Below are 27,791 nucleotides of genomic sequence, written 5' to 3'. Positions count from 1 at the left end.
GGCTCATACGTGAAATGAATGTACCTAAAGAATCAGTCAGGGTTTTGGTGTGAAACAAAGGGCACACTCAGCTGGGTGACTGAGTTTCATAAAGGGGCTATTTATAAAGGGTGTGGGCAGGGTTAGGGAACTTCTGTGAGGACAGTGAAGCAAAACAGGGAGTCAGGACCAATCCTCTGCTGGCTAGGACAAGGAGAGGGTGTGGTCACCAAACCCTGAAGCTGTCAGACAGGAGCTGTGGCCTTAGGCAGAGGAGCCCAGCCACTGTCAACCCACACCTGGCAGGAAGGAGCCAGGGGAATGAATTCACCGACTTCTTCACCACTAATCCGCCAAGCTCCTTCCAGAGCATCTCTTGTGGACCCTGACCAGAAGACAGGATAGGTCTGCAGAGGCCAACCTCCAGAGCGAAGTACAGACTACGTAGGGGATCTGGAGGAGCCAACAGAATATCTAGCACACCTAGATACCTGATAGAGCTGATGGGAGGTTAAAATGAAATAATCATCATAAATGCCTGATGCGGCAAATGCTCAGTCACTACCAATTTGGTCAGACTATCCATTTGGCATTTACTTATCAAAAGGCCACAACCTAACTTTTATTCTCAGGGGGCAAAAGCCAGGATGAAAACAAAGACATGTGGTCGTATAACCAGAGTGAAAAACAAAACTTTTACAAAGTTGACGGATAACATTTATTAAAACATGTCATACAAAAGGGCATGGTCTCTTCTATAAGAAGAAAATATTAAACAGTAACATTCAATTAAGTAAAACCATGCTGTACACTGAAGACAGCAATATATAAGGACAAAACTATTCAACTTTTGCAACACAGGCATAACATTTCACAAAATATCAATAAGATATGCACCTAATGATAATGTTTATCATCAAATGGTTTTGTGGTCTAAGAGTCACCTGACTTGCATAAATAAAGTAATTTTCTGGAAGAAACATTGGGAACCTCATAAAAGGAAAGAAGGCAGCAGCACTGACATAATATGACACAGGCTTCAAGCAACACTAAAAAAAAAAAAAAAAAGTCACATTTGCAAAACGTGTTCCAGCATCTTCCCATCGGGCACTATCAGTAGAGATTTGAAATAAGAAACATGTACCTTTAAATATATAAGTAGCAAAGAAAAAAACCCAAACAAACAAACCCTGGTTTTACTCAACAAAGTTAGTGACCCATGAAAGCAATTAAATCACAAAATTAGTGTGGCACAGATGGGGTAAATATGCTGCTTGGTTTCCAGCATTCCTAAATGAGACCTTTACAAAGACAAACTCCTGGATTTGGTGTGAAGCCCTCCCCACCCTCACGCAGGGGGCTGCAGCAAATCCCCCTCCCCAGGACAAACACAACTGAGCTGCTTCTGTTCTGCCCCCATGTCACTTAGGCAGCAGTTTGGGGATGCACATGCCTCTGCAGCAAGGGGTCACTGAGACCAAGCAGCTCTCCCAAACCGCGAGAAGCCAGCGCCGGGTCAGTTTGGTTCAGCAAATGGCCACTAAAATGGAGAAGACCCTTTTGGGTAGACTCTTTGAAAGCCGTGGCCTACAGAAGGGATTAGAGGAAGGTGAGATCTAGAAACCAGAATCAATAGGCTGGGGCCCAGGAGCGCCTGAGGGTAACCCTCAACACGTGAGGAAAGGCTACCGCAGTCCTTCCCTAGATGGTGATCCCTACTTGACCAAGTGGATTGTTGTAATGTGTAGATCTAAAATTAAAGGCATTAGGTATAAATACTAATATTAAATACCACTGATGGTGCCTTGAAGCCCTTTCCCACTGGGACTGGAGAAGAACCACAGTGAAGACTCAAAGTAGGGGACAAATACCTTGGTTGTAGGCCATTAACACGATCCCTGAAAGACTGTTTGGAAAATGTTACCCACAACTATCCAAACTCATTTGGAAGGATAAAGATTTTCTAAAGCTATACTGAGGCTACGGAGAAAGACAATCCAACCCAGTGTGGGCAGGAGAAAAAAGGTAGTAATCCAGTACAATCTCCTAATCCTAAAAAGCAAAGTTTATAAAAATTCACTTTCACTATTCAAACTAAGGCAATCTCTGTCCCCCACTTCTCTGAACATGGCCAGCATTTCAGATGCCCAACCACCTCGCAGGGTCTGACTGACCCGATTAGCAACCCAAATTTTAAAGGAAACCCCAACTACCATAAACAACTTAAAACAGCAGATGTGAGGAACTTACACTTTAAATTCTATACTTAGCTGATGTACATCTTAGGATTTTGATAAAAGACACCTTTCTTCACAACACATGAGATTAAGTCCCAGCACAACTGACTACTTCCCAAATTGCCACCAAAGGGCTGCCCACCACTCCTGGCTTAAAAAAAAAAAAAAAAAAAAAAGAGTTCTTCAACATTACTCATAACAAAGGTGCTGTCCTAATTTCAGCATAACTGAAGAACCATTTTTCTAGAATATTTTGATTTTACCTCTCAGACTCTTCTCCCAAAATGTCCCAATGCTCATTTGAATACAATCTTTAATGGGAAACACATCAAACCTTCCAAATCATTAGAAAATGATTTGCTAATACCATGGGAGAGGGTGATCAGCTTTTGGCAGAACAAAATGGCTTCACTGCCTTGGTAGTGAAATCAGTAGGAATAAAAAAAGTTTTCTCACACGTAATGGCTAGGATCATCCCTAAAACCCATTGGCTTCTAACATGAAAAAAACAAAAGAGAAGGAGCAATTGAGCTCTGCTTGCACAGTCACCTCTATACACATCTGTCAGGTATGCAGAGAAAGGACTGTTAACCGGTGAAACTTCGACACAAAGAGAGTATTAATGTGGCAAACAACCAAGAGGTAATATCTAGTTTCTAGGTTAAAAAAATCAATATATATATATATATTTATAATAAAGTTTTAAATACAAAGTGCTTTTTATATATCGAGAATGATACAGTGTTAATGAATAGATCCCTGTTTTGTAATGTAGATTGCAAGAGTTAACTGGTAAATAAGTACTTTCTTTCCCCTTTCCAGACAACGTTCAACAAGTAGATGCCTTTGTGGTTGGAGCTTGAGGACCAGAGGCCATTGCCAGCAATGTCTATCACACTGGAGCAAAGCCAAACTTTTAAAACAAAATTTCACCTCAAATCCAGGAAAAGTTATCTTTATTTTTAAGGAAAAAAGTTTCCACTTGGAAGTAAAAGACCAGTAATCTGTGGAAAAGCTGACATAAGAGTAGCACCCTGTCCTACCCTGGTGAGAACTTCAGGTACCTGACGTAGCTTGAAAGCATCCCGAACAGAGGCTTCCTTTTTAACCTAAAACATCTGCCCGAGCTGCAGAAAAGATCGCAAGAACAGCTGCTTTTCTTGCTGGTTTCTGGTGTGTACAGCTACGTGGACTTGTAAATTTATGCAGCTTTACCTAGAATTTGGGAGCATGAAATCTGTAGACTACTTTCTAAAATTAGGATTCTTCTTTCCCCCTTTGAAAACACATTCCAGCACTCCGAAGAACTGGCAGCATTAGCTCAGCGTGCCCCACTAAGACTACCTCCCCCACCAGTGTATTTTCAAGACTCTTCTAGCTTGGGCAGTTGTTTTCTTCTGCCACTCAAAATTCTGCTACTCAGCGACTCTCACTGACAGTTGGGAGTGTCACTGTAGCCCTCCATCAACTTCTGCGCACAGGTAACTCTCAGCTATGACTTCTGGCTCGTTCCCACTAACTGTGGTCACTGACTGACCTCCTCAGGAAGCATCATAATCTGAGAGAGAAACGGCTGCAGCCAATGGCACCATGGTCAGAGTCAAAGCAGGCTAGACGCCTACTAGCCATAGAGCAGATCCCACTGTGTGGATGCTAAAATTAAACAGGATTTGGGACAGCAAACCAATTAGAAATACCTATCTCTGGCACCCTAGAGAATTACAATTAGATACAATTGTCCAAACTAAATGTTAGTACTAAAATACAAAACTTTGCCTTATCAAGAGTCTGAAACACATCGTGACAGTGGCATCTTAACAGAAATTGAAGCTTGTACCGTAAGTTATTTGTTTTATACTTAGAATATCACCCTCTTAGCATCTCCATAGTTTTTAGTTAAAATACCCTTTAGAGAAAATAAAACCAGAGAAGAGAGCTCTGTTAATCACTTTCGCATCCTAGGAATCACATTATTTGTAGCTTTTACATTAAGTAGCATTTCATTCAGTGAGGCAGCTACCAAAACAAATCCACATTACCTAAGTTATCTATGGTGAGAGCTAAATAAAATTCCAACATGACCTTGTAACGAGTGATCAAAATTTGCTGCCACCTGAAACAGAACTGGTAGGCTGGAGTCCAGTTCCAAGTGCAGGTGTCTCTATCACCAAGTCCACCTGCCTCCATCACAACAACGGGCCTGAAGTTTTACCTCGCCAGCTGGGAGGTGGGTTAACTTCTCCCCATTACCCACTCCAGGCCTGGACAGGAACATACAAATTTGAGGAATTAGATTTTTAAATTGGCCTACTTAGAGCTGGTCTTTCAGAAATATCTTCCATTTTTTTTTAAGCTTCTCTCATAATAGCAAGTAGCACGCATCATCTGTGCCCAGATTTGCATAATTACCATAGTTTATTTTTGTGCCTGCCACTCAAGGGCCAGATCCTATTTTTAGTTAGCCTCAGTCGTATTCTGCTCAGCCTTTGCAGCTTCGTAGGACTTGGTACAAGAAGTCACATGCCTGTGGAAACTGTCCCTCCACATAAATCTCTTTGCACAGATATTACACTCATACGGCTTTATGCCTGTATGAATTTTCATGTGGCCCACGAGATGATGCTTCATTTTGAATTTCTTACCACAGACACCACAGCCATAAGGCCGAAGACCGAGGTGCATGCTCATGTGTCGATCTCTCTGACTCTTGTGAGTGAAACTTTTCCCACACTGACAAGGATACAGCTTGTCAGTGGCTGAGAATCCTAAATGGGAAGCTTCTTCTTTAATCCCTGTTACCATTTCAATATTCTCACTGTAGCCTGATGCTAGGGCAGCCTCCTGTCTGTGCCCAACTAGATTCCCATCTGACCTCTCTCCAGAAAACTCTTCCATGGAAGAGCCATAGAAATCCACCTGCTCATCATAATTGCTTTCATCAGCCTGTTCATCAAACTCTGCTTCCACTTTTTTTTCCCCGACATGAAAGTCTTCCTCTACTCCCGAAGGCTGGACCGAGTGCTCTGTCTGCATGGTATTGATGGATTCAGTGACCTGGTGCTCATCATAGGGTGCGTGCACATCCATGCCCTCACATGCCTGTTCAAAGCGCTCAGGCTTCACGTGGATCCAGCGTTTGTGAGCCATTATGCTGGGCTTGCTATACATGGGCCGGGTGTAGTGGAACTCGGCACTGTCACTGGCCCCCTCCTCCCCATCCTGGCTTGCCATTTCCGTGCTCAGCCGGTCATGCTCTGTGGATGAGTTGCTGGGAAGGTATTCGTGCTCAGTGAGCTGAGATGACAGCTCGTCTTTGGTGCTCTCCTCTTCATTCTCTCCATCCCTCAGTTCTTGGGCTTTAGGGAAATCAGCATGGCCCCCAGAGCCCAGCTCAAAGCTCTCTACCAGGCCATTGTAACTACTGCTGCTTGGAGACTGGTGGTCACTGCCATGATTTAGCTTCTGACAAAGGACTGTAGGGTTTCCCTCTAAAACTTCAGTGCATTTGTCTACCACATGCCACATCTGGAGGAAGCTTGCTGCTGTTAAGTAACTAACAATTTCTGGAGCAGGCATGACTAGACGTCCTGTATAACTAGATAAGAGAATGTTCTCAAATACCCTTGGGTTCATCACATCAGGTAAAACAATCCTCCTGCTGTTTTTCAGGAGTACCTGGTCACAAAAGTAGGGTGAACTGGCAGCAAGAACAGCTTTGTGTGCCCGGAAAATGTGGCCTTGGACAACAATGGAGACATCACATAATTGTCCTTGCTGGCGCTGCTGGTTCAGTTTCTGCAGAATGGTGCTGGAAAAATCAGGAAATTCTACTCGAAAAGAGTTTGTTCCAGGCTCCATTTCATCACAAATCTTGTTCAGTGCTACAGTAAGAGAAAGAAAAATTAGTACTAATTCCAGCCCAAAGAGAAACTTACTGATCACTAAGAAAACTAAGACAAGTTCCATAGTTCCATCAAGTCCCCTTGCCTGTGGGCACTAGTGGGCGGAGCATTCATCCCCCAGAGCAAGGCTTGCAGGTGTGAGTATGCCAAAAACAGGAACCACCCACCACTCTTCATGGTATTAACTCTTGATTTTGCCTGTCTGAATGAGAGAATAGAATCCACAGAGATGTGATCTGTAAGCTATACAAATCTCCTAAATAAAACAAAGTACATATTTCTAGTCCAAACAAACATAGTACCTATCCAAATGACAGAATTTTTGAGACCTCAGATTCGATCCACATTTGCCAAGTTGGGGTGAGGAAGTGAGGATGGAATTGTGAGAAGGAAAAATTATGCAAAGCTTCTGAGACAAGAATGAACTCAGCAACTGTAAGGAACTGCAAGACCATTAGGCTATACACCAGCCTGGGAGTGAGGGGAAAAGGGGCTGAAGTGGCCAGAACAATCCTGCCTTTGGTCCTTCAGCAAAGGTCCTTCCTTTGCCCCTTCACAGGGGCAAACTCACCAAAGCCCCAAACAATGTGAGTTTCTCTGGTGGCCATCAGAATTTTAGTCCTGTAGGAGCCTCTGATGTGAAGCAGAATTAAGTGGGAAGGCAAGGTATTCCTTCTATCTGATGGTCTCCAAGTTGTTTATAGACCAAAGAGCATAGTAAATATCGTCCCTGTTATTAAATGAACTCAATCCGAAGATAAAGCTATAACAAAGAATAAAGGATTGCCTGTGTTGTTACTGTAAATATATTTTGTGGGGTAGTCAAGCATTAGAGAAAATTTCAAACAGCAACAATTAACAAGATAAACTCCGTTAGAGATCCTGCTCATGCCCCATAATTCCACAGTAAATTAAAATAAACCAGTAAACCCAAGAGATTTATTGGCGCTGTCACCTGGCTCTAATACTATATCCAAACATTGTTAAATGTCAGATTTTTGGGGCGCCTGGGTGGCTCAGTCGTTAAGCACCTACCTTCAGCTCAGGTCATGATCCCAAGGTCCTGGGATCGAGCCCCATATCGGGCTCCCTGCTCTGCGGGAAGCCTGCTTCTCCCTCTCCCACTCCCCCTGCTTGTGTTCCCTCTCTCTCTCTGTCAAATAAGTTATTTATTTATTTAATAAAATCTTTAAAAAAAGGCCAGATTTTCTAAGTATGAGATTAAAAAAAAAAAAACAAACCCAAAGATTGAAAGTCATCTTTGAGAGATAGGGAGAAAGACCAAGAAACTAATTACTATATAGCAGGGACTGTACACCTTTTCTTTTTTAAAATATTTTATTTATTTATTTGACAGAGAGAGACACAGCGAGAAGGAACACAAGCAGAGGGAGAGGGAGAAGCAGGCTTCCCACGGAGCAGGGAGCCCGATGTGGGGCTCGATCCCAGGACCTTGGGATCATGACCTGAGCTGAAGGCAGGCGCTTAATGACTGAGCCACCCAGGCACCCCCGTACACCTTGTTTTCACTTAATCTTTATAATGACTCTGCAAATGTGGAGATTGATATTGTCAGGTTTGGCTATTTCAAGTAACTTTCCCAAGGTTAAAATAAGAGCTAATTTTTATTAAATTGGGATTTGATTCTAGGTCTCTATGACTTCAAAGCCTATGCTATTTTTCCTATAACATCATCCTGCCTCTTCTAGGAAGATGCCAAAATACCAGGTTATTCATTAATAAATTTTGGAGGTAAAATAAGTGTTTTTAGAAAAAGCATTAATTTATGGCTATACCTCTTAAAACATTTCATGATAATTTAAAACAAAAATAGACTAGGAAATAAACTATTCAGGTATTTGCAATTTCAAAAGGAGAAGTTTAGTAGTATATAAACATAAGACTTAGAAGTATGGAAATTCTGAGAACTGTATCTGGGTAAATAGATTCTCTACTAGATCACACCACTGTAGAATCTGGGTTTTAGCTATTTGAAGAAAAGGGGGGAATAATACACATGTAAAGGCATTTAAAGAAAGTTGTTTAAAAAAAAATTCTTCACCATTTATTCCTATTTCCCCTCCCAAAGAAAATCACCATTAACAAACTCATATATTTCTAGAAACTTCTATGTGCATATATCAGAATAAATCATATATAGCCTTAAAAATCCTTACCCAAATGGGTTCATTACCTACATTTTTAAAAATTATTAGTTATGTTAATCACCATACATTGCATCATTAGTTTTTGATGTAGTGTTCCATGATTCATTGTTTGCGCATAACACCCAGTGCTCCACACAGAACGTGCCCTCTTTAATATCCATCACCAGGCTAGCCCATCCACCCACCCCTCTCCCCTCTAGAACCCTCAGTTTGTTTCTCAGAGTCCACAGTCTCTCATAGTTTGTCTCCCCCTCCAATTCCCCCCACTTCCTTCTTCCCCTCCTGCTATCTTTTTTTTAACATATCGTGTATTATTTGTTTCAGACATTACCTACATTTTATTCTGCATTTAGCTTTTGTCACTTAATAGATCTTGTAGAACTTCTAACATCGTATAGACTGCTTGAGTCCCCCCAAATTCATGTTGAAACCTATTCCCTCGGGGCGCCTGGGTGGCTCAGTCATTAAGCATCTGCCTTCCGCTCAGGTCATGATCCCAGGGTCCTGGGATAGAGCCCTGCAGCGGGCTCCCCGCTCAGTGGGGAGCCTGCTTCTCCTTCCCCAACTCCCCCTGCTTGTGTTCCCTCTGTCAAATAAAATCTTAAAAACAACAACAACAACAACAACAGATAAACCTATTCCCTCAATGTGACAGTATTTGGAGGAGGGTTTTTAGGTGGTGATGAGGTCACAAGGGCAGAGTCCTTATAAAAGAGACACTAGGGGCACCTGGCTGGCTCAGTTGGTACAGTATGTGACTCAATCTCAGGGTTGAGTTGAGTTCGAGCCCCCATTGAGTGTAGAGTTTACTTAATAAAAAAATTAAAAAATTAAAAGAGATACAGAGACTACTTTGCCTTTTTGGCCATGTAAAGACACATGGAAAAGACAAGCTATCTATGAACGAGGGCGTGGGTCCTCCCTAGACACAGAATCTACAAGCGCTTTGACCTTGGACTTCTTAGCCTCAAGAACTCTGAGAAATAAATTTCTGTTGTTTATAAGCCACCCAGTCTATGGTATTTTGTTATAGTAGCCCAAATGGACTAATGTATCACATTAGCACAGAAAGAGCTAATTCAGTTCTGTTTAATGACTATATAGCTCCTGCTATATGGACATATCCTAATTTAAGCAGCTCTATTCTTACAGAATTTCACGTCTGGGCTTTTGAAATTATGAGCAATGCTATTATAATATACACAATATAATTATACATCTATGCATAACTATCCTGGCCTATCTTTGGAAATATCTATAAGGTAATCTCTACCAGTGGAACTGCTGGGTCAAAGGGCTGTGCATTTGACATTCTGATGTGTATTACCAAGGTACTTTCCAGAAAGGTTGCACCAAGACACATTCCTACCAACAATAAACAACAGTGTCTACTCCTCCACACTCTTAACACTACACATTATCAAACCAGAAAGAAAAAGTTTGCAAATCTCCTAAATTAATAATCCATGATTGTGGTTTTGATCAACATTTCTTTAATTATGAATGAGAATGATATTCTTTATTCATGTTTACTGTCATTTGTTTTTCCTATAAATTATCAGTCATATTCTTTGCTCAAATAAATTGGGCAATTCATCTTACCGATTTGTAGTTTTTTTATAAATGCAGGAAATTAACTTTGAAATGTATACAAATTACCCAATCTTTGCTTTTATGGCTCCAGGGTTTTGTATTAGACATAGAAAGGCATTCCCACTCCAAGATTATTTTTATAAAGTAAAAAGATTTAGTTTTTTCCTCCTGGTATTATTTTTTTTAAAAAAGCATTTAAATGTTTAATACACAAAGAGTCTGTTTTGGCATAAGGAGTAATGCTGGGATCCAGCCCTTTTCCCTCCAAAATGTCTAGCCTATTTTTCCGACACTGTTACTGAATACTAATCTTTTCCTCAAGATTTCAAGTATCTTTTATGGAATCTTAAGTGACTGAGAACAAGACTTTTAAATACAGTTCTACGAAAATCAATGTCATTAAGTGGTATAGAGGAAATGGTGGAATAGGAAGCTCTAGGGATCAGTCCCTCCACCAAAACAACCAGTAAGCTATTGAATAATCAGAATCAACTATTTCAGAACTCTGGAATCTGATCAGACGCTTGTAGCAACCAAGACAATGTTGGCTGGAGAGAGAGGCTGTTGAACCTCACTAAGAGCATAAACCAACTATAATCCCCATTTCTTACCCCTGCACCACCCTGTGGGATAGTGGCCCACATTCCTAAAGTGGCTGGCTCATGCCAGGGAGGACAACAGGGATTATGTCTTTCAAAAGCTGGGGGGTTTGCATTCTGGCCAGTATGGTGGATCCACATAGCTTTGTTTTGGTCTGCTCAAGCTGCAGTGGCTTCCCCAGTGGCACTGATCATTAATTTTTTTTTTTTGATCATAAGATTTAAAAATATAAACACACTCCCCTGCCCATCCACGCCCAGGACCTAGGTCAAAGTATTTAAGGAAGTCTGTCATGTCACGGGCTAAACACATAATGAAACTTCAGTGACTACAAGCAATAAGGTGATACAGACTTTGCAAAATCGTTTGGAAAAATTGTCATGCAAACAGACAACTGCAGCCCTCAACAAGTAACAAAAGAAATCCCATAGGATGGGAAGAATCTGATTTCAAGAGTTACCATACTAGAATACATAAAATGTTCAAGCTCTCAACCAACAACTACAAAGTATACAAAGAAAAAGGAAAACAGGAGGATTCACAAGAAAAAGAATCCATACATTGGAATTACTAGCCAAAATTGTTAAAAACATCTGCCTTGTATATGCTCAAATTGCTTTAAAAAAAAAAAGACAAACCCAAAAAACCCACTATGGGCAAACTAAAGGAAATCAGGAGAAAAATGTCAATAAGGAGACAGAAATTATAAAAAGGAACCAAACAGAAATTCTGGAGCCAAGAAGAATAATAGCTGTGTTGTGGGCTGCGTTGTATCCCTTCAAAATTCATGTTGAAGCCCCAACTCTCCAAGTACCCTAGAATGTGACAGTTTTGGGATCGTAAGGCCTTTAAAGAGGCAATTAAAATAGGGTTGTTAGGGTGGGCCCTAATCCAATCTGACTAGTATTCTTTTAAGAAATGAAATTTGGACACACAGAGAAACATGTGAGGTGTGCACAATGTGAAGATACAATGAAAAGGTGGCCATCTGCAAGCTGAGAAGAAAGGCCTTAGGAGAAACCAAATCTACCAACACCATGATCCTGGTCTTTTTGCCTCTGGAATTGTGAAAAAACAAATTCCTGTTATTTAAGCCATCTAGTCTGTGATATTTTGTTTGAAAGACATAGGAAACAAATACAAGTTGAAATAAAAAATCCACAAGAGGAGTTCAATGGCAAATTTAAATAGGCAAAAGAAAAACAATCAGCAAACTCAAGGACAAAGCAATTGCAATTATCCAGTCGGAGGGATAGAAAGAAAAATGAAGAGAAATGAGCACAATCTGAGGTACCTGTGGGACACCATCAAATGTACCAACATGCACACCATGTGGGTCTCCAAAGAAAGAAAAGGTAGAAATAGTATTAAAAGAAATATTGGTAGCAAACTTCCCAAATTTGATAAAACACAAACCCATACATCCAAGAAGCTCAAAAAACTCCAAGAAGGGTAAAATTAAAGAGATCCACATTAGACACACTAGAAGTTAAACAGCAGAAAGTCAAAGACAAGGGAGTTGAGAGGAGCAAGAAAGAAGTGCCTCATCACATAAAAAAGGATCTTTAATAAGATTCACGCTAACTTTTCATCACACGCTAATTTTTCATCAAAGACCGTAGCGGCCAGAAGGCAGTGGTATAAAATTTAAAGTGCTAGAAGAAAAAACTGTCAACTGGTAATTCTCTATCTGGCAAAACTATCCTTTCTTGAATAAAGGAGAAATTAAGACATTCCCAGATAAACAAAAGCTAAGGGCATTCATTACCAGTAGACCTCCTCCTCTACCAGAAATGATAAAAAGGGGTCCTTTCAGGCTGAGATAAAAGAATACGAGGTAATAATTCCAAGGCATATGAAGGAATAAAGACCACTGATAAAGGTTAATAACATAAACATAAAAGCTGTTATCACTCTTTTGACTTATAACTCCTTTTTTCCCGTATGCTTTCAAAAGCAAATGCATAAAACAATAAATCTTAAGTCTATGTCAATAGACAAGGTCTGAAGATGGAATCCATGACAATAACAGCATGAAGGGAGAGGGATGGATACGTAAGGAGCAGAGTGTTTGTGTACTACTGAAACTAAGTTTCGGGGTGCCTGGGTGGCTCAGTTGGTTAAGCGTCCAACTTTGATCTGGGCTCAGGTCATGATCTTAGGGTCCTGAGATGGAGCCCCAAGTGGGGCGTGCTTAAGATTCTCTCTCTCCCTCTCCACACCTCCCCATCCCCACTCAAGCGCACAATTGTGTTCTCTCTTAAAAAAAAAAAAGAACTAAGTTTGAATCAGTCAAACTAGGTTGTTGCTAAGTTTAAGACGTTAATTGTAAACCTCAATGTAATTACTAAGAAAACAATATACATGAAAAGGAAAGAAAAAATCAAAATGGCATACCAAAAGAAGAGTAAATAAATGTTTTTATTTTATTTTTAACTGTTTTTAAAAGGTAGTAATGGAGGAACTGTGGAACAAAAAACATACAAGATATACAGAAAACAGCTACACGGTACAAGTAAATCCTTCCTTACCAGTATTTAAATGTAAATGGATTAAACTCTCCAATTAAAAGGTGGAGATTGGCAGAATGGTTTATTAAAAAACATATGATTTATTTATATCTTGTCTATAAGAGACAAGTAAAATGAAAGAAAAGATATTCCATGCAAAGAGCTAGAGTGACTATATTATTATCAGACAAAATAGACTTTAAGTCAGGTTACAAGAACAAAGGACATTATATATTGATTAAAGGTTCAATCTAACAAGATGATGTAACAACCATAAACATATATGCACCTAACAAGAGAATATATATGGAACAAAATATATGAACCAAAACCGGACAAAGTTGTAGAGAGAAACAGACCAATCTACAACAACAGGTAGTGACGCCAATTCCTCACTTTTAGTAATGGATAGAAAAAACCAAACTTAGGATCTATAAGGAAATAGGAGACTTAAACAACATTACAACAAATCAATGACACCTAAAAGATAGAATACAGAATATAAAAAGTAACAAAGCTCTTATACATGTTACAATATAAACACCGAAAACATTATGATAAATCATGCTAAATGTTAACTTAAAGAAGCCAGACACAACAGGACACATGTTGTATAATTCCATTTATGTGAAATATCTAGAATAGGAAAATTCAGAGACAAAAAAGTAGATTAGAGGTTATCATGGGCTCAGGGGAATTAGGAATGGGAGTTACCGGGCACCTGCGTGGCTCAGTCTTTAAGCGTCTGCCTTTGGCTCAGGTCATGATCCCAGGTTCCGGGGATCAAGCCCCGCATTGGGCTCCCTGGTTGGTGGGAAGCCTGCTTCTCCCTCTCCCACTCCCCCTGCTTGTGTTCCCTCTCTCAGTGTCTCTGTCAAATAAATACATAAAATCTTAAAAAAAATAAAAATAAAATACAAGTATCTGACCTCTGCCCTTAACTTTGGGTGAGTGTGGTATTTCTACATATTCCCTGATCTTACTAACATGTAAAGCCTGAAACTCTCCTTCAAGTTTTCCTGCTATATAAGCCTATTTATAAGCTCACAAGCAGTTGTGATCTATATTTATAGTATAGCTGCTGTTCCAATTGTTAAAAAAACTTCCACAGAAGTAATTAACTCACTAAAATAAACACATAAATTAAGTAAACCAACATAAAATACTATATATGCAAAGTACTATGGGGGAATTTCTAAAATGATCAAGGAGTCTCACTGTCCAGAGTTTATAACCTGGTAGGAGAGATTAAAAACAAACAAACAAACAAACATGCATACAACTCTTATTCAAGGCAAAGCATGATAAAAACACCACAAGAGAATTATAAACTGAAGAGAAATTCAGGAGGGGACCTGGTATATCCTACAGTCATATATCTTTTCTTTTAAGAGGGAAGACTTGAGAGCAGTATTTAATTCTTCCCATTTACCATATCCTAACCAAAATAATCTAGGAAAAATGAAAAAACTGGCCTTAGTCCTCGAAACTAGGGACCAGAGTTATCTGGTTAAACTTTAATTAATGACAGAGTGGAGATGGGGTCAGACTGAAAAGAAACATTACCCCTGCAAATCCACCTACTACCCCAGACAATCCTGATATAGTAGCAGCAATCCTTAGAGAAAAACACTAATGCCTGTTCATTTGGAAGGGTCCATCCATGGCTAAAATCTCCGAGTGGACTATGGGACAGGTCCTGTAGATTAGCAACATGCGTTGCTGGCTGCACTGGAATACCAGAGGTTGCATAGTGCCTCAGCAGAAATTTTTTAAAAACATGACATGAGAGGGTGGGGCTCAGTAGTAGCCCCAGGAAGGAGGCAGAGACATTTGCTAGCTGGGCCAAAGAGACTAAAGTAGGTCCCTGGAATCACAATTTCACTAACACCTGGGGTGCCTGGGTGACTCAGTCGGTTGAGCGTCTGCCTTCAGCTCAGGTCATGATCTCAGAGTCCTGGGATCAAGCCCTGCATCTGGCTCTCTGCTTAGTGGGGAGTCTGCTTCTCCCTCTCATTCTCCCTCTGTGTGAGCGCTCTCTCAAATAAATAAAATCTTAAAAAACAATTTCAATAACACAGAAGAAAGTGCACAGAGCTCAAGCTCTCCTAAGAGTATCTAAGACCCAGCCTCTGGCCCCAGCCATTCAGTTCAAGTTAACCCCTGGTGTCAGGATGGTTCAGCCTGTCCTCCAGCTAAAGAACTAAGAGTTGATTCTAACAGCATTCAGGTATATGGTAAAAAAAAAAAAACCCCAAAGAACTCACCCACAAAGGGGGGAATTTTTCAGACCCAAGCAGAATGTTTCCCTCTAAAGAATTAAAAACCCGGTTAGTTTTATTCTGTAAGTACATGGAGTCTGTAAATACATTCTACAGTAACAAAAATGAAGAAAATAGTAAGGGATAAACAAAGCACAGTTTTTTGTTGTTTTTTGTTTTTAAGTAAGCTCTGAGCCCAGTGTGGGGCTTGAACTTAATATCCCAATATCAAGAGTCACAGGCCCTACTGACTGAGCCAGCCAGGTGCCCCGAAAGAGCACAGCTTAGACAGTGTTTTTATTTTTATTTTTTTTATTTTATTTTAATTTTTAGTAGGCTCCATGCCCAGTGTGAAGCCCAACATGGGGCTTGAATTCACGACCCTGAGATCAAGACCTGAGCTGAGACCAAGAATCAGACACTTAAATGACTGAGCCACCGAGATGTCCCTCTGGATAGCATTTTAATTTTTTTAATTTTTATTATTTTTAAAGATTTTATTTATTTGACAGAGAGACAGAGAGAGCAAGAGCGTGTGCACAAGCCAGGGGAGAGGCTGAGGGAGAAGCAGACTCCCCACTGAGCAGGGAGCCTGATGTGGGGCTTGACCCCAGGATCATGACCTAAGCGCAAGGCAGATACTTAACCGAATGAACCACCCAGGAGTCCCTAGATAGCATTTTTAAAATGATGTTTCCACAAACTTATGAAAACATGGTCTTTATGAAAAACGAGCTGATGACTTAAAGTAAGATGTATAGAAACTAATAACACAGGAGAAATGTAAACAGGCAATCAGGAGCAGAACTCCAACAGCAGAAAAGGAATCGGTGATGTGGAAGGCACTCTGGGGGAACTTCTATCAGAATGCAGGAGGAGGATAAAAATATGAAAAGAGCAAGAGAGAAGAGAATAGAACAGGAGAACAGGGAATAGAGATCCAAAGTATGGCTAGTTAGTGTACTAGAGACAGAAGCGAATGGAGTACAAGGAGCAATCAAATAAAATATTTAATAGAAAATTTCTGAGTGAAAAATCTTGAGTATTCAGAAGTCTTGCCTCAGTAGTGGGGGCAAATTAGCCCCGAACAAAATGCAGCTCTGGTCCTGTTAAACAGATCTTAAAAACAAGCCTCAAAAGGATCAAACTATTTAGAATATTTACATAGTACAAAAATATTCAGAGCCCAGGAAAGTAAAATTCATGCCTGGCATACAATGACAAATCACCAGGCATGCAAAGCAGGAAAATATAACTCATAATAAAGAAAGAAAAAATCTGATCAATAGAAACAAACCCAGAAATGACAAATTTATGTAACTGGTAGAAAATTCTGTATCCCGTATGTTTATGAAAATAGAGGAAAATTAAGCATAGTAGGTAAACAGGGAAGCTATAAAAAAAAGACCCAAATCGAATTTCTACAGATTAAACACAAATAAGCAAATACTGAGGAATAACAACGCTACAGAAAAAAGATCAGTGAAGCTGAAAACACAGCAATAGAAACAACCTAAAATAAAACAGGGAGGGGGGGAAAAAGGGACCAAAAAAAAAAAAAGAGGGGAAGGGGAAACAAGGTATCAGTGAGCCCTGAGACAACTTCAAGGCACCTAATTGGAATCCCTGAAGGAGAGGAGGTGGAGGGTCTAAAAACTGAAATTTGAGGAAATAATATCAAAAATCTTTCCAAATTTCATGAAAACAACAAACCCACCCATCCAAGAACCTCAACAAATTCCAAGCACAAGAAGCATAAAGAAAACTTCACCAAGCCATACCATAATCAAATCACTTCAAACCAGTACTAAGAAAACTCTTAAAAGTAGCCAGAGGAAAGAAGAGCCATTTTGTACAGAGAACCACAGATAAAAAAGGCTGCAAACTTCCTGTCAGAAACAATGTCAGGAGACAGTAGATAATGCAAGACAGGTGTCTTCAAAGTACTCAAAGAAAAAACCTGTCAGCCTATATTCTATACCCAATCAAAATAGCTTTCAAAATAAGGCAAAATACTTGTTCAGATACAGAAACAATAATAGAATTCATCACCAAGAAGGTCAGAAGTCAAAAGAATGGGTATATGAAAACAACAGTAAACCAGGCAACACTATTAATATCAAAATAAGATTCGATGTAAATAGCACTAAATGGGACAAAAGCTTATTGTTCTTATTTTTTTTTCCAAGTTTATTGTTAGTCGATGAATACCATTAATTCACAGTAAGAGTTCTCTCTCCAACTATGTGTAAATGTAATATAGTCTTCAGGAAACAAGAGTGACAGAAACTAATTGTAGTAAGAAATATAAATTTTCCTTTTTTAATCCTTAAATCAGGTAGGCAAAAGATAATTGGGATATAGAAACTTAGATTGGTATCACTGGTAATGCTAATTTAAATGAAACATACAACCTCTACAGTCTACAAATAACACATCTTTTATTAGGTTTTTATAGGACATTAAAAAAAAAAAAAAGAGTGGGCACAGAGAGCACCAGTTATCCCCAAAGCAGAAATGCACACACAGAGCACATTTGATTACATGTGATTACACAATGTAGTAAGTCCAGAAATATTGAAGAATAAATCTGAAAAACCCCACCCAATAATTAAACAAAATTCTTAATTCTAAAACAATGAAGAAATTAAAACTGGCATGTCAAATTCACAAAATTAGGAATAAGAAATGGCATATAATGACATATAGAAACTTTAAGACAGAAGACAATTAGACGGGGTGGGATGGAGTGGCTGGGTGATAGACATTGGGTAGAGTATGTGCTATGGTGAGCGCTGTGAATTGTGCAAGACTGTTGAATCACAGATCTGTACTTCTGAAACAAATAATGCAAGATATGTTAAGAAAAAAGAAAAAGAAGAAGATTAGCAGGAGGGGAAGAATGAAGGGGAGTAAGTCGGAGGGGGAGACGAACCATGAGAAATGATGGACTCTGAAAAACAAACTGAGGGTTCTAGAGGGGAGGGGGGTGAGGGGATGGTTTAGCCTGGTGATGGGTATTAAGGAGGGCACATTCTGCGTGGAGCACTGGGTGTTATGCACAAACAATGAATCATGGAACACTACATCAAGAACTAATGATGTGGGCGCCTGGGTGGCTCAGTTGGTTAAGCGACTGCCTTCGGCTCAGGTCATGATCCTGGAGTCCCGGGATCGAGTCCCACATCGGGCTCCCTGCTCAGCAGGGAGTCTGCTTCTCCCTCTGACCCTCTTCCCTCTCATGCTCTCTATCTCTCATTCTCTCTCTCTCAAATAAATAAATAAATAAATCTTTAAAAAAAAAAGAAAAAAAGAACTAATGATGTAATGTATGGTGATTAACATAATAAAAAAATTTTTAAAAAGAAGACAATTAGATAATTCCACATTTTTTTTTAAAGATTTTATTTATTTATTTATGAGAGACAGAGAGAGAGGCAGAGGGAGAAGCAGGCTCCCCGTAGAGCAGGGAGCCTGATATGGGACTCGATCCCAGGACCCTGGGATCGTGACCTGAGCCGAAGGCAGACGCTTAACCATCTGAGCCACCCAGGCGCCCTAGACAATTCCACATTAAGAAACTTTAAAATCTCACGGATAAAAAGTTGTATAGAAAAATATAAATTATCAGAACTGACCTGAGAAGGAAAAAAAAATCTAAACAGTAATTGTGGAGAAATTACCAAACAGTTCAAATGATTTCCAAAAGCACACACTTTTGTGTGTGGCCTAGAATAATTTATGGGAAAATTCTGTAAACAAATTATTATGCTGTATAAACTGTTTCAGAGGGATAAGAGGAGCAAGGGAATAATGGTGGGAGAAAACTTACTAATTACTTTTATTTAAACCCTGGTATCAAAATTAGACATGAAAAAACTGTAAGCCCACCTCACTTACTAACATAGAAAGAAAAATTATAAATCACATGGCATTCTGGTTTGTTTTCTTTAATCTCTTGTGGGTCAAGTGCACTGTGAGTATGGCACACTGAAAAAACTGAGTTATTGCTCCCATCCCACTGAGGGCAAGGTCCTCACCTATGGTAAAACTACCACTAGAATGCCAGCTCACAAGCTCTCTCTGCACTCTCTTCCATTCAAGATCACTCCTGCGCTTCCTTCTACAAGTGTCAGTGTGGTGAGAGAGAAACCTGGACAGGATTGCTGGGACTACCCTGCTAAAGGCTCAATCTGAACTTTAAATGTGGGCACTGGGGGCAGCACTGGAAACTTCTCAGTGATATGCTGTGAAATATGTTCAGGAAAGACAATCTGCTGATGCACTTAAAAGCAGGAGTAAGTGTGAAGTACAGGCTTAATTATAAGATTTCAGCAGGGGTGCCTGGGTGGCTCAGTTGGTTAAGCGTCTGCCTTCGGCTCAGGTCATAATCCCAGAGTCCAGGGTAGGGAGTCTGCTTCTCCCTTTGCCCCTCACCCAGCTCTTGCCCTCTCTCTCAAATAAATAAGTAAAATCTTAAAAAAAAAAAAAAAAGATTTCAGCAAATATAATCAAGGTTTGAGGCAATGAAATAACAGTGAGTATGGAAAAGGTAGAATTGGTAAGCAGGAAGATGCAAGGTAGTGCAAGGCACAAATAATACCATCAAGGGAGTGAAAAGGTAACCTCCAACATGGAAGAAAATATATGCAAGTCACGTAAATGTTAAGTGACCTATATCCAGAATATATAAAAAAACTCCTAAAATTTAATAGCAGACAACTGAAAAATTGGCAAAGGATTTGAACAGACATTTCTCTAAAGAAGATATACAAATGAGCACACAAAAAATGCTCAAAAATCATTATTCACTAGGGAAATGCAAATTCAAACCACAATGAGATATTGCCCATTCAGATGGCTATGATAAATAAAACAGACAAAACAAGTATTGATAAAGATGTAGAAGGATCCATTATACATTGCTAGTGGGAATATAAAATGATGTGGCGACTTTGGAAAACAGTTTAGCAGTCCCTCAAAGAATTAAACATAGAGCTACCATGTAACTCAACAATTCTACTCACAGATATATTCCCAAGAGCATTGAAAACATATGATATTCACAAAAATTTACACAGGATTATCAACAACAGCATTATCCATCATGGCCAAAAGTGGAAACAACCCAAAGGTCCTCATCTGATGACTGAATAAATAGAAGGTGGTATATCTATACAATGAAATATTATTCTTTATTCTTAAACTTTCTGTCAGAAACAATGTCAGTCAGGAGACAGTAGACAATGCAAGACAGAAGTCTTCAAAGTACTCAAAGAAAAACCTGTCAACCTATATTCTATACCTGGATTTTTATTGCAATCTTTTGGCAATAAAAAAGAATGAAGTGCTGACAGATATGATAACACGGCTGAACCTTGACAACATTATGCTAAGTGAAAGAAGTTAGATACAAAAGGCCACATCTTGTATGATCCCATTTATAAGAAATGTCCAGAATAGAAAGACTTATAGACAAAAAGTAAATCAGTGGCTGCCAGAAACTATGGGAAAAGGAAACGGGAGTGACTGACTGCTAACTGGGGTTTTGTGGGGTTTTTTTGGTGGTGGTGGGGAATGAAAATCCTCAAATTAGATTGTGGTGATGGTTATACAACCCACTGAATATGCTAAAAAACTTTTAATTGCACGTGAATTATATCTTAATAAAGTGGTTGAAAAAATAAAGTGATGTGAAGTAAACTAGTTACCTATACTGACTACGAAGCTTCCAAACTGGGTAACTAGGAAAATGTTGTAATTAGTAGAGATAATAACAGCATCTACTATTTATTAAATGTGTGCATTGTACCAAAATCTGTACGAAAGCACTGTATGTATTTTATCTCATTAGTCCTCAAAATAAACCACTGGATAGGTATTTTTCATTCCTATTGTATAGAACAGGAAACAGACAAAGAGGCTAAACTACTTGCTTAAGGTCATGTAACTACTTAAGGTGGTGAAGTTGGAATTCAAATTCAAAACACTTGCTCAGGCCCAATACAGCCTGATGTTGGTATGAAGGTAAAGGTGAATACTATTTTCAGAAATAAACAACTGAAGTAATCTATAATATACAACACATTCCTAAACTCCTGAGCAAATTATTTACCATCCTCAGACTTAATGAGGTACTAGCGATTTTATCTTGCACATAGTTAAGAAAAAAAAACAGAAAACAAAAACAAAACAAAACCAACCCAACAGTAACAGTTCTAAAACATGCACACTTATCCCCGCTCATTCCCTCCATAGTTTATGGAGGCTCCTTGGCTTTTTTTTTTTTTAAGATTTTATTTATTTATTTGACAGAGATATAGCGAGCAAGAGAGAGAGAACACAAGCAGGGAGAGTGGGAGAGGGAGAAGCAGGCCTCCCGCGGAGCAGGGAACCCGACACAGGGCTCAGGGCTCGATTCCAGTACCCTGGGATCATGACCTGAGCTGAAGGCAGAGGCTTAACAAATGAGCCACCCCGGCGCCCCGGCTCTTTGGCTTTTTTTTTAAAAGCAGGGAAAAACAGGGAAATATTGAAGAATCACCAAGCTCTAGATGACCTTCAAGGTCTCTTCCAACTTTGATGAGTTTAACAGTAGCCTGTATTTAATTATTACACAGCTAAAGAACAGTATGTCAAGTTTTACACATTATTTAAACACAATTACATGTCTGAAAAACACAGATAGCAATATAATAGGGGAAGCAAACCCATCAGTCTTGAAGCCCTCCAGAGATTTCTTAATCAGAACAGAGGGTAATTTGCATGCTTACTGTAGGGAGCACATTTAAACACAGTAAATACCACTTTAGTAAATCTAAAGACTGGCACAAATGTACAAAAATACCAATACCCCATGCCTACCAAAATTCTTTGTATTAGTCAAATGCTTTACAGTTCACAAAGCAGACTATGGAAACCTGGGTCTTGCAATAACCCTGAATCCTCATACTCATTTATGAGTAAACTGAAGCTCAGGAAGGTTAAAAGACCTGCCCAATGTCATATATCTCAGAAGTGGTAGGTCAGGATTCAAATCAGTTTAATTTAACTCTATTATTTTTCTCAGTTAAAAAAAAGTCACTCAGCAGAGAAATTTCTCTGAAGTTAAAAGCTGTAAGGGTATGATAGAAAGCAGTGATTGGTCTTAAAATACGCAAAAGCTCCTCCCCAGAAGAGAAGCAAAAGAAACTGTGGTCTAGAGCAATTAAATACAACTACATCATTATTTTTGCTGAAAAAGAAACCATTTTAGTAAACAATTTAAAAAACTGTCTTTTTAGTAAGTTCATAGCTTACCTAATGCAAAGCTGTATTCCTGGGAAAAGCCCGTTATGCCATGGCCATCACAAAGCAGTATGGATGAATGAGGAAGGGGAACCCATTCTCAGTTTTGTTTCAAATTAAAATTGCACTGACTTCTGAAAGAAAAAATCGTGTTCAAAATGTAAAAGAGATGCTGGTGACATTTACCGTGTCCATGCGCCTTGCTAATAAATACCACAGGTGTGTGAGCAGCAGAAAGAAAACTAACCAACACTAGTATTTTTGGTTATATTAACTTCTATTCTGTACCTTCTTTGCTTCTGTGTTGTATTTTTAATTTAATTTACTTTTTAAAAGGTTTTTATTTATTTGACGGAGAGAGAGAGAGCCTAAGCAGGGGGCGAAGCAGTCTCCCTGGTGAGCAAGGAGCCTGATGTGGGACTCGATCCCAGCACCCCAGGACCATGACTGGAGCCAAAGGCAGACGCCTAACCTACTGAGCCACCCAGGCGCCCCCTGTGTTGTATTTTTTAAATAGACTTTTAATTTTGAAATAATTTTAGATTTACAGAAAAGTTACAAAAAACGCCAAGAGTTCTGAACACCCCTCAACCCCTCGCCCAGTTTTAATAACATCTTACAATACCATGGCACATTGGTTAAAAATAGAAAACCAACAATGATAAATGTCTATGTAACTTTACAGAATTAAAATATCCTTTGGAAAAGTGTTTTCAGCCTCCAGACCACTGCCAATCAGCACCCCACAGGTTCGAATTGGAAGACTTTAGCCAAAGAACTCAGTAAAACCTATTTTATCATTTTCTAAAAAATGAGCTAGCTACTTGAAGAGGTTTGATTCTTGTCTCCCTTTAATTTTAAGCCACTGCTGAATGTTTTACTTAAAGCTTCAGGGCAAACATTCCATTGTGGCAAACTCTGAGATTCAAAAGAGAAGGTATTGTTCTAACCACTAACTCCCCACTTATCAGTGATCCTGCCATTACATTACAATATAGCCAAGGAAATGGTTTTAAATGCATGCTCATATTCATTAGCATTCGGGGTAAGAAGCTCAAATCAAGAAAAGCAAAAGGCAGAAACAGCACTAAGTTTCAGGAAAATGATTAGCTACAAACGGACAAAATAAAGTTTTTGTCCTAAACATGTTACAAATAAGACAAAAATCTTTCTATTTCAACTGTAAATATAAATAAGGTAAAAAGGAAAAGTTCATGAAAATGATAAGAGTACATTCAACTGATTTTAAGAGGCATATTTCAAAATTTCTGCAATCAGGATGTGATGGCCAAGTGGAAATTTTAATGCTTGTCACTGCCTGAGACAATGATAGAGCATTCCTGAGAGCCTCATCAGTGTTTCTGAAGGCACAAAGGAGGACATTGTGGAAAAGTATGGACCCAACTCTGAACTGAAAAGTATTCAAGAGTAGGAATGTTAAAAGTTTAACAAACACTTTAACCAATTTATTTCACTTTCTTCTTTTTATTTAGGCTTTAGAATGATGTCATTTAAAAATGTCTAAATAAGTCTAAAAATGTTTTCTCAATAAGAACTTTTATAAGCCTAGGGCGTCTGTGTGGCTCAGTCGGTTAAGCGGCTGCCTTCGGCTCAGGTCATGATCTCAGGGTGGGGGGACTGAGCCCCACATCAGGCTCCCTGCTCAGCCGGGAGCCAGCTTCTCCCTCTTCCTCTGCCCCCCCCCCCGCTTGTGCTCTCTCACTCTCTCTCTCAAATAAATAAAATCTTTAAAAAAAATTTTTTTAGAAGCCTAAATGATTAAAAAAGCACATATCATAGCTTAATTGGCAGTGTTTTCTCCTCCTTTGGTGGTAGAGAAAACAATCGATGGTATCTAAGATTCAATACAGTAGTAATTCAGCCGCTATATCCCGCAAGAAAGCTTGATAAACTACCATACTCGCAACCTGATAGCTTAAATAAGAGAACATAATACAAAAGCCTCCTCCATCAGAAAACACACAGGAAATGACACATAATTTTGCATTATCATAATAAAAGGGTTATTTTTCCAACCCTAAGAGTTTTCTTCATGTAAAAAGCAAAATCTTCCTCAAATTTCCCATGGGTATGCAGATTTTTGCACCAAATCCAAAGAACATGGAGGGAGAAGAGCCAGGGCAGGAATCTGCCACAAGTAGAAAACTTGAAGGAAGATTTTAGCCAATTTTTTTTAGCCGAACTCCTTTTCTAAGGACATCAGCTGTGATGAGAGCAGGCATCAACTAATGTAGGCGCAACTAAATGTTCTAAGATCCACAAAATAAATTTTTAAAATCACATTTTCCAAAGATCTGGTTAGTTTCAAGCTTCTCCAATGAGCAGGGTTTTTTTTCCCTGTACTGTGGTAAAATACACTTAATATAAAATTTACCATTTTAAAGTGTACAATTAGTGGCATTAAGCACATTCACAACGTTGTGCAACCATCACCACTATCATTTCCAGAACTTTTTCATCATCCCAAACTAAAACTCTGTATCCGTTAAACAATAACGCTCCATCTCCTCCTGTGAATATAGTTTACCAGCCCCTGGTAAACTATATTCTACTTTCTGTCTCTATGAATTTGCCTATTTTAGATACCTCACATAAGTGAACTCATACGATATTTGTTCTTATGTGTCTGGCTTATTTCTCCAGTGAGTACTTTGGTAAAGCAAAGAATGAAATCCCAAGTTATTAGGTTTCTTAATAATTTAACTGCACATACTGACACAATCTCTGAACTAAGCATACAGCTTTCCCAGAAATCCTGCTGTTCCATGAGCCCCAAGAGGCAGAGACTCTCAGACTGACCCTTCCTTTGCCTGTAGACAGGCCTAGTTAAACAGCTGGAACTCAAAGAGAGTTTGGCTCCTGAGAGCCCTGGAGGCCATCCTGGAGTAAGTGGATGGAGGCTTAAAAACCATGGGTATGAAAAGGCAAGGATTTATCAAGCTACTTTGGTCCTGAGATGGTCTCTGGTTTGCCTGCCAGGAGGAGCTCCTGCACCCAGACACTTATGTTGGGCGACACCTGTCAGAGTTGAGGCTAGACTGCAGTCTAGTCACTGAGAATGTCACCAGTGCAGGAAGCTTCACGGGGTCATGAGTCACTTTGCATGGCTCAGAGGTCCGGGCAAGCCTGCCCTGCCCCGCCCAGACAAACCCAGTTAGGAGAGGCACAAACAAGAAAGACACAAAACTGGCAGAAACACGGATGGCCAAAGAGCAGGGCTGACAGGCAGGCCATGAATGAGAGTAAAGATTGAGAGGGAAACACAGGGTTAAGAAACACAAGCAAAGTAGAGACAGAAATAAAAACAGGGTCCAGATAGAGATGGGCTCAAGAGAGATAAACTGGAGAGAAATACAAAGTTGACAGGGGCAGAGTTGAGAGGCAGAAAGGGCAGGTGACAACAGGTGACAAGAGACCGCAACAGAGGTGAAACACTACTTAGAAGTAAACACAGGCAGATACCAGCAAAGTCCGGGTGCAGCCCTTCTCCTGGCCTTGGCTCGAACCCGAGGCCGCCACGCTGCACCCACACTGCGCCCCCGAAAGGCCGGCGGACGTACCGGGGCGGGATCTCTAAGCGCTCTGGCCCGCCGAGGTCCGCCGCCGCGGGGTGACCTTGGGCGAGACTCTGCCTCGGGGGCCTTGGTGTCGCGGTCCGCGTACCGGGCTGGCTGGAGACCGCAAGAGTCGGACCAGGGTGCCGGGACTCCAACCGCCAGAGCGTGGCTTAAGCATCCCGGTCTGCGGAATGGGCCTGCCGGGCCGGCGCCGCGCACGCGCCAGGACCTGCAGAGAAACCCTTAAACCTCTCCGGCTTCCCTCCCTGCCCTCTCGCTACCTGTTGTCCCGACTCCGCCGTACCTGCTAAGGGCTCCGCGCTCACATAACCCGCCCGCAGGACACTTTCCACCACCGGCGTCAGGCCCGTTCAAGCCGTCGCCGCCGCGACCGCCTCAGCCTGCGCCTCCCGCCCCCGGAAACGCTTCCCGGCTCCGCCCCCGAAACTGCCAGTGCTTCCGGGGGTGCGTCAGAGCGAAAGCGGTGTGCGCATGCGGGACTCGCTTTCGGGGGCGGGGCGTTAGGAGAGCGCGCCGTTGCAGCAGGCTCGTGCGCAGTGGTAACCTGGCGCCGGTCAATCGGCTCTGGGGACTAGGAGTGAGGCCGCTGCTGGGCGTGAGGGAGCGGATACCAAGTCCTAACCCCCTTCAAACTTTATCTTTCTCATGCTGCCCAGCAGAGATCGTGTCAGATCCATTTTTGCCTCCACAGTGCCTTTCGCACGTAGTGGATGCTCAATGTACAACGAAAGGAACAGTTCCCTCTGTGTGGCAGGCGCTGTGCTGGGTCCCCCCAAGGACCTATTTTGAATTCAGGTACCAGAGGAGATCCTTCGATCCCAGGGGAGGTAGATCTTCACTGCTGCTAGAAGGAATGACTCATTATTAGTACAAACTATTCATGGTAATCTCATTAGCCAGTGGTTAGACGAGGCATAGTCGTGTGACCAACTTCTGCCCCCCCCCAATTTTTTTTTTTTTAGCAAAGTCCACTAAGACTTCTAGTTGAGTATGCTCCTTAAGTGCTTTGCCATTTTTATTTTCTTCCTGCCTCTAAACAGACTGAAGCTTGGAAATTCAGTCCCAATCATGTGCCTATAATGTGACAAGCAAATGCTAAAGCTGGCAAAATGAGAAGATTGAAAGAGCCTAGGTCTCATATGACATTAAGCTACAGTTCTAGCTTACCTCTGGTTGTTTCGTTGGATAAGCCTAATACATTTCTTACTTGGACTTTATTTCTAGCAATATTGTAGTCTCTTCAAATATAACGGCAACAAAATACATTAAAATGCTAGGAGAAATATTGAAAGTACCCTTTTCAATACATAGATAAGCTTGTGAGAAAGTCAGGAAAAATCATCTGAGACCAGGAAGAAAGCAGAAATAGGAGCCTAGGAAGTTAGATCGAGTTGATGTTCAAAAGTTACGCAGAGACACAGTCTACATCTGTTCTGATTGGTTAGCATGTGTGTTACACTGATAAATATTTAAAAAAAAATCATCTCTGGAGATAGGTAAACAATGTTGTTGCTACTAGCTGTAGGGGCATCTACCAAGGTCCAGGCAAGATGAGAGCCAAATTGGAATATCAGGTTGGGACCCAAGAAGGGATATATCTTTAGGGGAAGGATAAACTAGAGGGGAAAAAATTCTGCCTGGCAGAGATAGGCAGC

General features: G+C 40.3%; 1 protein-coding gene across 1 annotated transcript; it reads right to left on the bottom strand.

The window, feature by feature from the left end:
- Window positions 1–696: 696 nt before the first annotated feature.
- Window positions 697–26,525, bottom strand: ZBTB43 (zinc finger and BTB domain containing 43). The gene is made up of 3 exons (XM_028107876.2): window positions 26,420–26,525; window positions 22,550–22,671; window positions 697–6,097 (listed from the first exon to the last, which is right to left on the bottom strand). Exon 3 carries the CDS (start codon window positions 6,072–6,074, stop codon window positions 4,671–4,673), a length of 1,404 nt encoding a protein of 467 aa, XP_027963677.1. The 5' UTR covers window positions 6,075–6,097; window positions 22,550–22,671; window positions 26,420–26,525; the 3' UTR covers window positions 697–4,670.
- Between the last annotated feature and the right edge of the window lie 1,266 nt (window positions 26,526–27,791).

The sequence above is a fragment of the Eumetopias jubatus genome, unplaced genomic scaffold, assembly GCF_037043125.1.
Source record: "Eumetopias jubatus isolate StellerSeaLion01/CBP00866 unplaced genomic scaffold, mEumJub1_p1.0 scaffold_15, whole genome shotgun sequence".
NCBI classification, from domain to species: Eukaryota; Metazoa; Chordata; class Mammalia; order Carnivora; family Otariidae; genus Eumetopias; species Eumetopias jubatus.
This window is presented reverse-complemented; position numbering and strand designations above follow the sequence as displayed.